Consider the following 13,645-nt stretch of genomic DNA (forward strand, 5'->3'; position numbering starts at 1 on the left):
GCCAAAAAACGTAACTTGTATATAAATAAATATTGTTTACAAATATAAATATATTTTTTATTGTCAACGATAGAATCTAGTATTGTCACGAGTGTGACGTACGTATAGCAAGTTTAACAGTAGTCGATACGACATTGGGGAAGTGTGTTAAAATTTTAGTCCTTGCCGGTAGAGGTCAGAGGTCGCTCCGTCTCACGCTGACGACGTCCCGCGGACGTTCACGATGGGCAGCTGGAGACTGCTTCAAGCACAGCTGCTGCTGCTGCAGCTGCTTCAAGCCCAGCTGCTGCTGCTGCTGCAGCTGCTTCAAGCCCATTTTCTGCAGCTGCTGCTTCAAGCCCAGCTGCTGCTGCTGCAGCTGCCGGGCACGAGCGGTTGGCCTCCTGCAACCGGTAACGAGGCTATTCACTATTTTTATTTTATTTAAACCAGTTAAGGCGCCACACTGAGATGTTTTTAAAAAAATATATATTGTAGCTCTCTGTTTGCACCTGGCACGCCGCATCCACACGCGCACGCACGCACATGCACACACAAAGACAAAGATCCTCCGTGTAGCCTTTAACAGACTGTAGGGGCAAGTGCTGTTAGCGAGCAGCACCTGTGAAGGCCGGTAACGGTACACGAGGGGGTGGGTGGCCAGCACCACGCCCGACCGCCTTTGTCTCCCCAGTGGCGATGTTTACACACCGCACCAGGGTACTCATTTGAGGTTGAGTCGACCTAGGAGAGGCCCGGGACCGGTTCAGATAATCGTCACTGGTGTTGGCCGTGAGCGAGAATTGAACCCGGGTCGCCAGGTTCATAGCGCAGCGTAGCGCTAACCGGTACACTATCACTCCCCACACATACACACGCACACGCACACACACGCACGCACACGCACGTACACACACACACGTACACACACACGTAGACACACGCACGCACGTACACACACACACACGTACACACACACAAAGATCACCACCACCACGTGACGCCCTTTGACAGGCTGCCGTGGCGAGCGCCGTCCACGAGCAGCAGCAGCAGCACGTGAAGGCTGCTACTGTGGTACACGTGGTGGGTGAGCAGCACCACCACGTGAAGGCCACTACTGTGGTACACGTGGTGGGTGAGCAGCACCACCACGTGAAGGCCGCTACTGTGGTACACGTGGTGGGTGAGCGGCAGCACCACGTGAAGGCCGCTACTGTTGTACACGTGGTGGGTGAGCAGCACCACGTGAAGGCCGCTACTGTGGTACACGTGGTGGGTGAGCGGCACCACGTGAAGGCCGCTACTGTGGTACACGTGGTGGGTGAGCAGCACCACGTGAAGGCCGCTACTGTGGTACACGTGGTGGGCGTGGGTGAGCGGGCAGCACCACGCCCGGCCGCCTTTGTCTCCCCCAGCGGCCGTGTTCGTACACTGCATCCAGCTACGAACTAAATGCCGAGTCGACCTAGGGGCAGGCACGGGTACCGGTCGAGGTTAATCGTCGCCGATTTTGGCCGCGAGCGAGAGAGATATTCGAGCTCGTCGTCACCGGGGGTTCACGGGGACACCTCGCGATGCCCCCCACAGCCTTCGACAGGCTGTGGGGGGCAAGTGCTCGTAGCGAGCGGCACGACGTGAAGGCCGCTACGGCGTACACGAGGGGGCGTGGGTGGAGCGGGCGGGCAGCACCACCACGCCCGGCCGCCTTTGTCTCCCCCAGTTGCCAGCGATGTTTTACTACTGCACACCGCACCGGTCAAACCAAAGGGTGGAGGCCCGTGACGGGTTTAAATAATAATCGCCGCTGCTGTTGGGCTCACGTAAGCACGAATTTAGTTTGGGGTTACCGGGTTCAAAGGTCGGCGTGCTAATCGCTTGCAGTCCACCACTGACCCCGTACACTTTTTTATTGTGTGCACCTGGCACTCCGCATCCGTTACTCTATCTCGCTGCGGCTATCGGCAACTTAATCCGGGTGCATTTTTTTCTTCGATTTAAAGCTTTCGTGACTGCAAGGATTCATCATCTTCTTTGGTTCTTTCGGTAAAAGTCACCACGTAGAATGAGAATAAAATAATAAAATAACACAATAAAATTCTCACGACGTTTCGGCCACAACGCAAGCGGGCCGTCTTCAGGGTGACAGAGCTTCAATGAACGGTGTTAAGATTCGTAGCGACTTTTAAAGTGAGGCACCTTGACAAAGGGGTTTACATATCAAATAGCTGAGGGATTAGCTTGTGACTGGTCACAGGAATGGCAATGTTAAAGTCAAAACATACACATCCACAGAGGCACCTAGTATAAATCAAACAGGAGAATTTAGCATTGAAATAGCTGAGTGATTAGCTTGTGACTGGTTATAGAAATAGCTATGTTAAAGTCAAAGCCTACACATCCACAGAGGCACCTAGTACAAATCAAACAGGAGAATTTAGCATTGAAAGAGCTGAGTGATTAGCTTGTGACTGGTCACAGGAATGGCTATGTTAAAGTCAAAACCTACACATCCACAGAGGCAAACTAATCCGGGTGCCTTTTCCATTCCGCCTTGCGGACTGGAAGATGTTCGGCGTGATTACGAAACGCACAAGCGCACAAACGCACGCCCGTACCACGCCGAGCTTGAGGTAACGGCTGTCAAAACCAAACAATTCAACTGCGCGTGCGCTCACCAAAAGTTATTATAAAATCGAACCGACGGGTTCCCAACAATTTTCCAGGGTTCATTGACGGCGTGGCGACTATGTGACATCGTCGTTGCCACGGTTCGCGTAATTGCCGACCGCGTTTCTGGCGTGGCCGTCTGCGCCGTGCGTTCATAAGCCTCGGAGACTGCATTGATTGCAACCGGAACTAACGCCGTGCTTAGTACGAGCGCCTCAACGAATATTGGGAAATCGTCCCGTTGTGAAATTTGATGGCGTATCGCGAAAAAATATTTTGCGGCAATCCCAGTAACAACACCTTCAGTCGAAATTCGTTTAGGCTAAGCCTCGGCGCGTCCTGGGAAACCCCACAATTCTCTGCATGCCAGCTGTTTCTGTTGCAACAGCTGAATTGCCTGTGTCCACGACGGGTTTTATTTCACCCGAGTATTTACAGTGAGGGAAAAAAAAGTATTTGATCCCCTGCAGATTTTGTACGTTTGCCCACTGACAAAGAAATGATCAGTCTATAATTTTAATGGTCGGTTTTTTTGAATAGTGAGAGACAGAATAACAACAATAAAATCCGGAAAAACGCATGTCAAAAATGTTATAAATTGATTTTCATTTTTACTAGGGAAATTAGTATTTGACCCCTCTGCAAAACATGACTTAGTACTTGGTGGCAAAACCCTTGTTGGCAATCACAGAGGTCAGACGTTTCTTGTAGTTGGCCACCAGGTTTGCACACATCTCAGGAGGGATTTTGTCCCACTCCTCTTTGCAGATCTTCTCCAAGTCATTAAGGTTTCGAGGCTGACGTTTGGCAACTCGAACCTTCAGCTCCCTCCACAGATTTTCTATGGAATTAAGGTCTGGAAACTTCTTGAGCCACTCCTTTGTTGCCTTGGCCATGTGTTTTGGGTCATTGTCATGCTGGAATTCCCATCCACGACCCATTTTCAATGCCCTGGCTGAGGGAAGGAGGTTCTCACCCAAGATTTGACGGTACATGGCCCCGTCCATCGTCCCTTTGATGCAGTGAAGTTGTCCTGTCCCCTTAGCAGAAAAACACCCCCAAAGCATAATGTTTCCACATCCATGTTTGACAGTGGGGATGGTGTTCTTGGGGTCATAGGCAGCATTCCTCCTCCTCCAAACACGGCGAGTTGAGTTTATTCCAAAGAGCTCCATTTTGGTCTCATCTGACCACAACACTTTCACACAGTTGTCCTCTGAATCATTCAGATGTTCATTGGCAAACTTTCACACGGGCATGTATATGTGCTTTCTTGAGCAGGGGGACCTTGCGGGCGCTGCAGGATTTTAGTCCTTCACGGCGTAGTGTGTTACCAATTGTTTTCTTGGTGACTATGGTCCCAGCTGCCTTGAGATCATTGATGCCAGTTAAAAAGGGTAAAACCTATTACTATATCCTCCCGTGTAGTTCTGGGCTGAATCCTCACCGTTCTCATGATCATTGCAACTCCACGAGGTGAGATCTTGCACGGAGCCCCAGACCGAGGGAGATTGACAGTTCTTTTGTGTTTCTTCCATTTGCGAATAATCGCACCAACTGTTGTCACCTTCTCACCAAGTTGCTTGGCAATGGTCTTGTAGCCCATTCCAGCCTTGTGTATGTCTACAATCTTGTCCCTGACATCCTTGGAGAGCTCTTTGGTCTTGGCCATGGTGGAGAGTTTGGAATCTGATCGATTGATTGCTTCTGAGGACAGGTGTCTTTTATACAGGTAACAAGCTGAGATTAGGAGCACTCCCTTTAAGAGTGTGCTCCTAATCTCTGCTCGTTACCTGTATAAAAGACACCTGGGAGCCAGACATCTTTCTGATTGAGAGGGGGTCAAATACTTATTTCCCTCATTAAAATGCAAATCAATTTATAACATTTTTGACATGCGTTTTTCCGGATTTTGTTGTTATTCTGTCTCCCACTGTTCAAATAAACCTACCATTAAAATTATTGACTGATCATTTCTTTGTCAGTGGTCAAACGTACAAAATCAACAGGGGATCAAATGCTTTTTTTCCCTCACTGTAACCGACGTGCGACGATGAATCAGTCGATGTATGCCACACGCTAAGCTCCCGATGCACATGCCACATGTGCATGTTTAAGAAACGCGATCGTTCCCTGTGGACATTCGGCTTCATCAGGCTCTGCTGCGAAGCAGACGGCACCCATGTTAACATACGCCCATCAGTACACGCATGCAAACGGTGGCGGGGTGTCAACTTCCTCGCCTGGTATACAGGAGGTCGTGGGTTCGATCCCAACCCTGAGGCTTGTATACTTGGAAGCTTGCACGTTAACCCTGTGGTCATGTGGAGTTCTCGCCGGGTCCTCCAGTTTCTCCCTCCGCGTGTAGAATCAACGTCACGCATTGCGAGTATTTGGACACTGCTGTGCATTTCCACATGATTAGAAACTTTCGTTGATCTGTCAATTGTGTGGCCAAGTTGCTTCGGCGAAAGAGTTTCGTGGCTCAGTGGGCCTTACCTGCTCAAATTCGGCTTCATCAGGCTCTGCTGCGATGCAGACGGCACCCATGTTAACATACGCCCATCAGTACACGCATGCAAACGGTGGCGGGGTGTCAACTTCCTCGCCTGGTATACAGGAGGTCGTGGGTTCGATCCCAACCCTGAGGCTTGTATACTTGGAAGCTTGCACATTAACCCTGTGGTCATGTGGAGTTCTCGCCGGGTCCTCCAGTTTCTCCCTCCGCGTGTAGAATCAACGTCACGCATTGCGAGTATTTGGACACTGCTGTGCATTTCCACATGATTAGAAACTTTCGTTGATCTGTCAATTGTGTGGCCAAGTTGCTTCGGCGAAAGAGTTTCGTGGCTCAGTGGGCCTTACCTGCTCAAATTCGGCTTCATCAGGCTCTGCTGCGATGCAGACGGCACCCATGTTAACATACGCCCATCAGTACACGCATGCAAACGGTGGCGGGGTGTCAACTTTCTCGCCTGGTATACAGGAGGTCGTGGGTTCGATCCCAACCCTGAGGCTTGTATACTTGGAAGCTTGCACGTTAACCCTGTGGTCATGTGGAGTTCTCGCTGGGTCCTCCAGTTTCTCCCTCCGCGTGTAGAATCAACATCACGCATTGCGAGTATTTGGACACTGCTGTGCATTTCCACATGATAAGAAACTTTCGTTGATCTGTCAATTGTGTGGCCAAGTTGCTTCGGCGAAAGAGTTTCGTGGCTCAGTGGGCCTTACCTGCTCAAATATTAAAAAAAGTTTTAATTTTTTTATTTAAAGCTTTTGTGACTGCAGGGATTAATATTCTTGGTTCTTTCGGTAAAGTCACCACATAGAAGGGAAACAATAAAATAATAAAAATATAAAACAATAAACTTCTCACGACGTTTCGACTGCAACACAAGAAGCAATCATCATCAGGTGTGAAAACCACAGCAAGAAAATTTGAAAAAAGTGGCGGTTATTTTTTTTTCAAATTTTCTTGCTGTGGTTTTCACACCTGATGATGATTGCTTGTGTTGCAGTCGAAACGTCGTGAGAATGTAATTGTTTTATATTTTTATTATTTAATTGTTTCCTTTCTACGTGGTAGTGACTTTACCGAAAGAACCAAGAATAAAAAAAACGTTTTCAGTTGATAGAATATCAACTTAGGGAGCAGCCGCGAATCCCTGACCCGACCGTTCGTTCATTCGTCTGTCCCTCGTTTTCCCTGGGCAGTCTTCCCGTGCCCGGGCAGCGTCCTCCTCATTGGCGAGGCCTCGCACCTCCTGGAGGCGAAGCAGCAGGCCGGCTCGTGGTGCCGCGACCCGCTGCAGGCCACCGACAAGGTGTACGTCATGCCGTGGACGCCGTTCCGCACCGACAGACTCGTGGAGTACGCCTCCCTCCAGGACATCCTGGCCAGGCGACCGCTCACCAACTACAAGCTGCCGCACCGCGTCGATGGCACGGGCTTCGTGGTGTACGACGGAGCTGTGTTCTTCAACAGGGTCGGTGCCCGGCGCCGGGGGGGGGGGGGGGGTTTCCGCGTGAGCACCAGTGGGATGATGGACGGCAGATGGCGGTAGGGGTGGTAGGGGCGGTAGGGGCGGTCGGGGCGCCCCGGTGGAGAGATGTTAACTACCTCGTTTAGAATCCACACGCTTTTAGAGTAATTGGCCGCTATTACTTTGCCACGTGAGAAGCCGCTTGGTTGAGCTGTCATTTTGTGTGGCCAGCTCGCTTCTGGAAAAGAGCTGTATGGCTTGGTGGACCTTGCCTGGTACGACAGAGCCGTGATGATAATGATGATGACGATAGGGGCCGTAGGGGCGGCGCGGTGGAGAGATGTTCACTACCTCGCCTGGTATACAAGAGGCCATGGTTGAAAACCACTTGGCAACGTCGCCCCTTCCCCCTACTGGCAGCGTATACCCGTCTGTGAAATGGCGCCTTCATTCGTGATGGCCCCTGCGGTTCTCAGATTGGCGCGAATACCAAATGTGTTGAATTATTAATCGTGTTCATTACCCGAAGTATAGGACGGCGGTGGGGAGAGAGCTTTTGCCAGAGGGCTGGATAGAACTTTGATTTCTCTTTCCAGGTGGGGGCACCCACACATACGCTGACACTAAACTTTTATCAGGCTAGGGACTGTTGCAATGACTGGTGGAGAGATATTTTTATTATTTTATTGTTTCCCTTCTACGTGACTTTACCGAAAGAACCAAGAATATGGTGGAGAGATGTTTACGACCTCGCCTGGTATACATAAGCTCGTGGGTTCAATCCCGACCCTGACGCCTGCTGCTGTATATTTGGAGTTTGCGTGTTCTCCTCGTGGATTTTTCCTCTGGGTCTTCCGTTTTTTTCCCTCCACGTTGAGAATCGACGTCACGCGTTCAGAGTATTTGGCTGCTGTACATTTCCACTCCGTTGAGCGATCATTTAGTGGCCAGGTCGCTTCTGAAAAAGAGCTATCCCGGCTCAGTGGTCCTGACCTGTAAAATAAAAATAGTTAATAGTTTTATAGTTTGTAGACTGAGCTCAGAACTCCAGTAAACATTGCAGTTGCTGAATGCATTAACTGGGGAGCGAGAGCCCTCCAGTTGTGAGCTGTATATACAACAACAACCGCCTTTCGCCACTAAGTGGCGGTGACGTCACCACGACGCTTGTGCCAGGCCATGTGCACCTTGAGGCCACGTGAAGTGTCGAATGCCCGCTGGCAGGAGGTCACGGGGCAGACCCAGGTGCCATGGGTCGACTGACTGAGATGACCGAGATAACCGGCTGATGCACCACCTGTGCCCCCTACTGTGCCAACTTGCTGTGTTTTAGCCACCCGGCGCTCCGCTCGTTGTTGTGAGCGTCGCTCCTAAACCCTCTGTTGTTGTTGGAGGGCGACTGCCTACAACTGCCCAGTAGCGTCCTTCACAAGCCTCCTCCACAGAGGCCGATCTTGACACCGCTGGTACCAGTCATTGGCAAGTCCACTCAGCTCCACATCCTCCTGTACCACGTCACTCCATCTCTTCTCTAGCCCGTGCTGCGCCCGTTTAGCCACCTCGATCCGGCCGAACAAAAGCGATTTGGGCATGCGGGCTACATGGCCCAGCCAACGCAGCCTTGCCTGCCGGAGGAGCTCACCGATGGGACTTTGTCCAGATCTTTCGAGGAATTGTGAACTCCTCACACAATCCAGTCTGGTTAAACCCAGGATGGATTGTAGGCAGGCCAGCCTAAATGTTTCTAACTGGCGAAGGTGTTCCATTAAGGGTGTCCACGTTTCGCAAGCATAGAGAAGGGAGGGAATGACTGTGGCAGAGAAGACCTGAAGCTTCTTGCGGAGTGACAGACCAGGTAGCTTCCACACAGCTTTATGCAACGATGAAAAGATATTGCCGCTCGACTGATTCGGAGTGAGACCTCTGCTGTTAAACCGGAGCCTGTCATGAGCACACTGCCCAGGTATGGGAAACTCTCCACTCTCTCCACAACTGCCCCATCACCGATTGGGAGTTGTGGGGGTGGAGTGTCCGATGGTACAAAATACCCAGGCAGGTGCTTAGTTTTGGTGGGGCTGATGGTAAGGCCCCACCACTTCATGGCACACTCAAGTTTCAGCAGCAGCGCCTCCAATTTCTCCTCTGAGTGAGCTGCTATTACCAGGTCGTCGGTATACATAACTTGGTTGACCAATAGGGAGCCATCCCTTGACCGCACCCGGGCATCAATCAGCCTCCCATTCTACCTGTACCAGATGGAAATTCCTCGGGTACAGCTACTGAAGGCTTCACGAACTACGTGGTCGAAATAGATGTTAAATAATGTTGGAGCCAGGGGACATCCCTGTTGCACCCCAAGGTGGACAGGGAATGGCTCTGACTCCCGGCCACGTAGTTTTACCTGGGCCCGCTCACTATCATGAAGGTCCTTAATGATCATGAGCAGAGGCTCAGGGATTCCGAAAATACGAAGAACAACCCAGAGCCCAGGCCTATTGATGGTATCATAGGCCTTGACCAGGTCAATGGAGCAGAGATGCAGGTCTTGTTGGAATTCCCTACACTTCTGCTGTAGCACACGGGCAGAATATATGGCATCTGTTCAGGACCGCCCTTTCCTGAAACCGTATTGGAGCTCCGCCAGCCTCTCCTCAGTGTGCCTAGCAAGGCGATGTTGAATAATCCTTGAGATTCCCCTGTAGTTGTTACAGTCTGTGCGGTCCCCCTTCTTAAAGAGGGGGACCACCAGGGCATCCTTCCAATCCTGCAGAACCCATCCAGTGGTCCAGACTGTTGTTATGATGTCATGTAGGGCAGTCTGTGCACAAACGCCACAATCCCTCAGCATTTCGCTTGGGAGATCATTTCTGCCCGGTGCCTTTCCTGGTTTCAGGCTCTGGATCGCCTTCAGTACTTCCTCAATGGATGGCACATCAGCCAGCCACTCACAGGGGGTGACTTCTTCCTCCAATATTTGAGGCACCGCAGCCTCAGCAGGGTCATCCCCACTTTGTCCCATGATGTTTTCCAGGCTGAGGGATTCCCCCTCCCCCAGGACCTCACAGAAATGCTAAGCAAATCTGCAAACCTGTTCCTGGGGGTCAGAGATCGGATCACCGTTCTTTCCCCTAATGATGGTAATAGGTGTGGCGCTGCAGGTTACTTTTTTGATGGAGTTAAATAGAGATTTGTGATCGCGGGCCATTGAGGCAGACTCCATCTCCACAGCAACCCGCGACCACCACCCATCCTTGCAGTGCCTCACGGCTCTCCGAACCTCCGAGCGAAGGATGCGGTAAGCCTCCTCATTCTCCAACGTGGGATGCTGTAGCCGATGAGCGTGGGCCTGTCGCTTTTTCTCAACCATCCTGAACACCTCCTCTGTCAGCCAGGGTCTCTGGGGAGGTCTGGACCGCGTACCCAAAGCAGCCATACACACACACAAAGATAAAGATCCCCCATATAGCCTTAACAGACTGTAGGGGCAAGTGCTGTTAGCGAGCAGCTATGAAGGCCGGAACGTTACACGAGGGGGTGGGTGGCCAGCACCACGCCCGACCGCCTTTGTCTCCCCAGTGGCAATGTTTTTATCCACCGCACCAGGTACTCATTTGAGGCTGAGTCGACTTAGGGGAGGCCCAGGACCGGTTCAGATAATCGTCACCGGTGTTGGCCGTGAGAGGAAATCGAACCCGGGTCGCCGGGTTCGTAGCGCAGCGCGCTAACCGCTACACTATCATACACACATACACACACACATACACTCAGACACTCGCACTCAAACACCTTTGTACCTTCACCTCCGCTCTCCCTCACACACTGTGAGGAGCGCCCCCACGCACTTCACTTGTGCTCATCAAAGACTAAGATCCCCTGTAGAGCCTTCAACAGACTGTTGGGGCAAGCGCTGTTAGCGAGCAGCACCTATGATGGGCAGGCGCAGCGTACGAGGGGCTGGCGTGGCCAACACCACCACCACCACGCCCGGATCTTTCATGCTCACACCTTCACCCACTCATACACGCACACACACTCACACTCTCCTCTCACGCTCACCTTTCCTCTCCCCACCCCCTCTCCCTCACACACTCACTCACTCACCTCTCTCCACACACCCACCTCTCCCCACACACTCACTCACTCACCTGTCACACCCACACTCACCTCTCACACCCACACTCACTCACCTCTCACACCCACACTCACTCACCTCTCCACCACACACACACTCACTCACCTCTCACTCTCACACTCACTCACCTCTCCACCACACACACACACTCACTTAACCTCTCACACCCACACTCACCCACCTCTCCACCACACACACACTCACTCACCTCTCACACCCACACTCACCTCTCCACCACACCCACACTCACTCACCTCACCACACACTCACTCACTCACCTCTTGCACTCACTCACCTCTCCACCACACACATACACACACACTCACCTCTCACACTCACCCACCTCTCCACCACACACACCCACACTCACTCACCTCTTACACCCACAATCACCTCTCCACCACACACACACACACACCACACTCACTCACTCACCTCTTACACCCACACTCACCTCTCCACCACACACACACCACACTCACTCACTCACTCACCTCTTACACCCACACTCACCTCTCCACCACACACACACCACACACTCACTCACTCACCTCTTACACCCACACTCACCTCTCCACCACACACACACCACACACTCACTCACTCACTTAACCTCTCCCTGCCACCCACGCTGTGCGCCGTCGCAGGAGCGAACGCGCAGCGTCGTCAAGTTCGACCTGCGCACGCGCGTCAAGGGCGGCGAGGCGTTCATCCCCAACGCCAACTACCACGACACTTCGCCCTACCGCTGGGGCGGCAAGTCCGACATCGACCTGGCGGCCGACGAGCACGGCCTCTGGGTCGTCTACGCCACGGAGCAGAACCACGGGCGCATGGTGGTGAGCCGCTTAAATCCGCGCGCGATGCGCGTCGAGGCCTCCTTCGAGACGGCCTACGTCAAGCGCTCGGCCTCCGACGCCTTCATGGCGTGCGGCGTCCTCCACGTCCTGCGCTCGACTTACGAGGACGACGGCGACGGAGGGGCGGACGCCGCGGGAGGAGGAGGAGGAGGAGGAGGGGGAGGAGGGGGGACGAGCGACCGCATCGACTACGTGTACGACACCGACTCGCGGCGGGACGCTCGCGTCTCCGTCCCGTTCCCCAACCCGTTCCGGTTCATCACGTCGGTGCAGTACAACGCGCGCGACCGCGCCCTCTACGTGTGGAACAACCACCACGCGCTGCGCTACGCGCTGCGCTTCGGCACGCGGGACCCCGCTGCGGGTGAGCGGGAGGGTGTCGGTGGGGTTGGTTGTGGGTTGGGGGGAGCGGGGGGGGTGGGGTGTGGAAGAGTGGGGCGGTGGGGAGAGGTTGGATTGGAGTTTGAAAGTCCGCTTTGTCTTCTTTGGTTCTTTCGGTAAAGTCACGTAGAATGAGAATAAAATAATAAATTGATAAAATAAAATAACACAATAATATTCTCACGACGTTTCGGCCACAACACAAGCGGCCTTCATCAGGTGAAGGGACGAGACTGTCTGGTAGGACAGCGCTGGAGTGAAAAAAAGCCACGTTCAGATCACGACCTTTAAGCTGTGTCAGAAGAAACAAAGCGCCTTGACAAAGGAATTAGCATATAATTTAGCATTGAAATGGCCGAGTGATTAGCTTGTGACTGGTCACAGAAATGGCTATGTTAAAGTTAAAGCATACACATCCGCAGAGGCACCCCTTGACAAAGGAATTAGCATAGAATTTAGCATTGAAATAGCTAAGTTAAAGCATACACATCCGCAGAGGCACCCCTTGACAAAGGAATTAGCATAGAATTTAGCATTGAAATAGCTGAGTGATTAGCTTGTAACTGGTCACAGAAATAGCTATGTTTAAAGTCAGAGCATACACATTCACCGAGGCACCTAGTACAAATCAAACAGGAGAATTTAGCATTGAAATAACTAGGCGAATTTAGCATTGAAATAACTGAGTGATTAGCTAGTGACTGGTCACAGAAATGGCTATGTTGAAGTCAAGGTCTACACATCTGAGCTATTCACAGTAACTGGGTATACAATACAATGTATAATGAATACTACATAGTGAACCAATAAAAAACTAAAATATAAATTACCTTAATGTTATCAATAAACTCTATATTCTCCAATCAGCTAAGCTACCAACAATAAGTCGTTATATATCACAATGCTATATGGCGAAAAAATGGGTGGATTCTTACCCTCAACTTTAGCAACACGGATAGCTACGGGCACCGTTCAGACGGACGAGTTCATCCAAGGTCGGAACAGAGGAGGGGAGAGAGACAGCTGCGAGGCGCTATTATACTCCATGTTGTAAACCATACCATTAACCGTGGTGTGAGAGGTATTAAGAGTCAATGCTGGTGAAAGAGCTGCGGTCTGAAGGTCATCGTAAAATACAATTAATTAAGAACGGAAATGGTTTAAAACATCTTTCCAATGGTTACTAAGCCAGAATCCATCTTCTCGGTTGAAATTGTCTCTGTGCTTGTATATGTGAATGGCCTCATGAACGAATCTCTCATGGTAGCCGGTTGGTTTGCAAAGAACCTCCGTCTTGGAGAAGTCAATGTCATGTGAGCCCACTGAATTATAACAGTGATCTGCCACGGCAGAGGAGTTTGTCCTACCGTGTTTCAAGTCTGCTTTATGTTCACGGATGCGGTCCGAGATATGTCGTTTGGTTTCTCCAATGTAGCTACTACCACAGAGGCACTTTAGTTTGTGAACGCCCGGGTACTGTATGTCTGGAACAGCATCTTTTACAGATGGAACTAGATCACGGATTTTATGTATTGTGTTGAATCGGACCTGGATCTTGTGTTTATTCAGGATTTTGGAGATCTTTTTAGTGACCCCTGCAATGTAGGGTAAGGTGATGGTTTTGAGTGGCTCCACAAGAGAAT

The 13,645-nt window shown here is 51.3% G+C and overlaps 1 protein-coding gene across 1 annotated transcript in view; it reads left to right on the plus strand.

Moving 5' to 3' along the window:
* Positions 1–180: 180 nt before the first annotated feature.
* Positions 181–13,645, plus strand: part of LOC142915339 (adhesion G protein-coupled receptor L3-like) — a 61,785-nt gene continuing 48,320 nt past the window's right edge. Inside the window, exons 1-3 of the mRNA XM_076061174.1 lie at positions 181–392; positions 6,361–6,632; positions 11,409–11,985. Of these exons, the coding sequence (XP_075917289.1) occupies positions 224–392; positions 6,361–6,632; positions 11,409–11,985 (1,018 nt within the window). The 5' untranslated portion in view covers positions 181–223. The remainder of the gene's footprint in view (positions 393–6,360; positions 6,633–11,408; positions 11,986–13,645) is intronic.

This window comes from Petromyzon marinus, unplaced genomic scaffold, assembly GCF_048934315.1.
Source record: "Petromyzon marinus isolate PM22_M1 ecotype Great Lakes invasive population unplaced genomic scaffold, UKy_Petmar_22M1.pri1.0 PM_G_Scaffold_3, whole genome shotgun sequence".
NCBI lineage: Eukaryota > Metazoa > Chordata > Hyperoartia > Petromyzontiformes > Petromyzontidae > Petromyzon > Petromyzon marinus.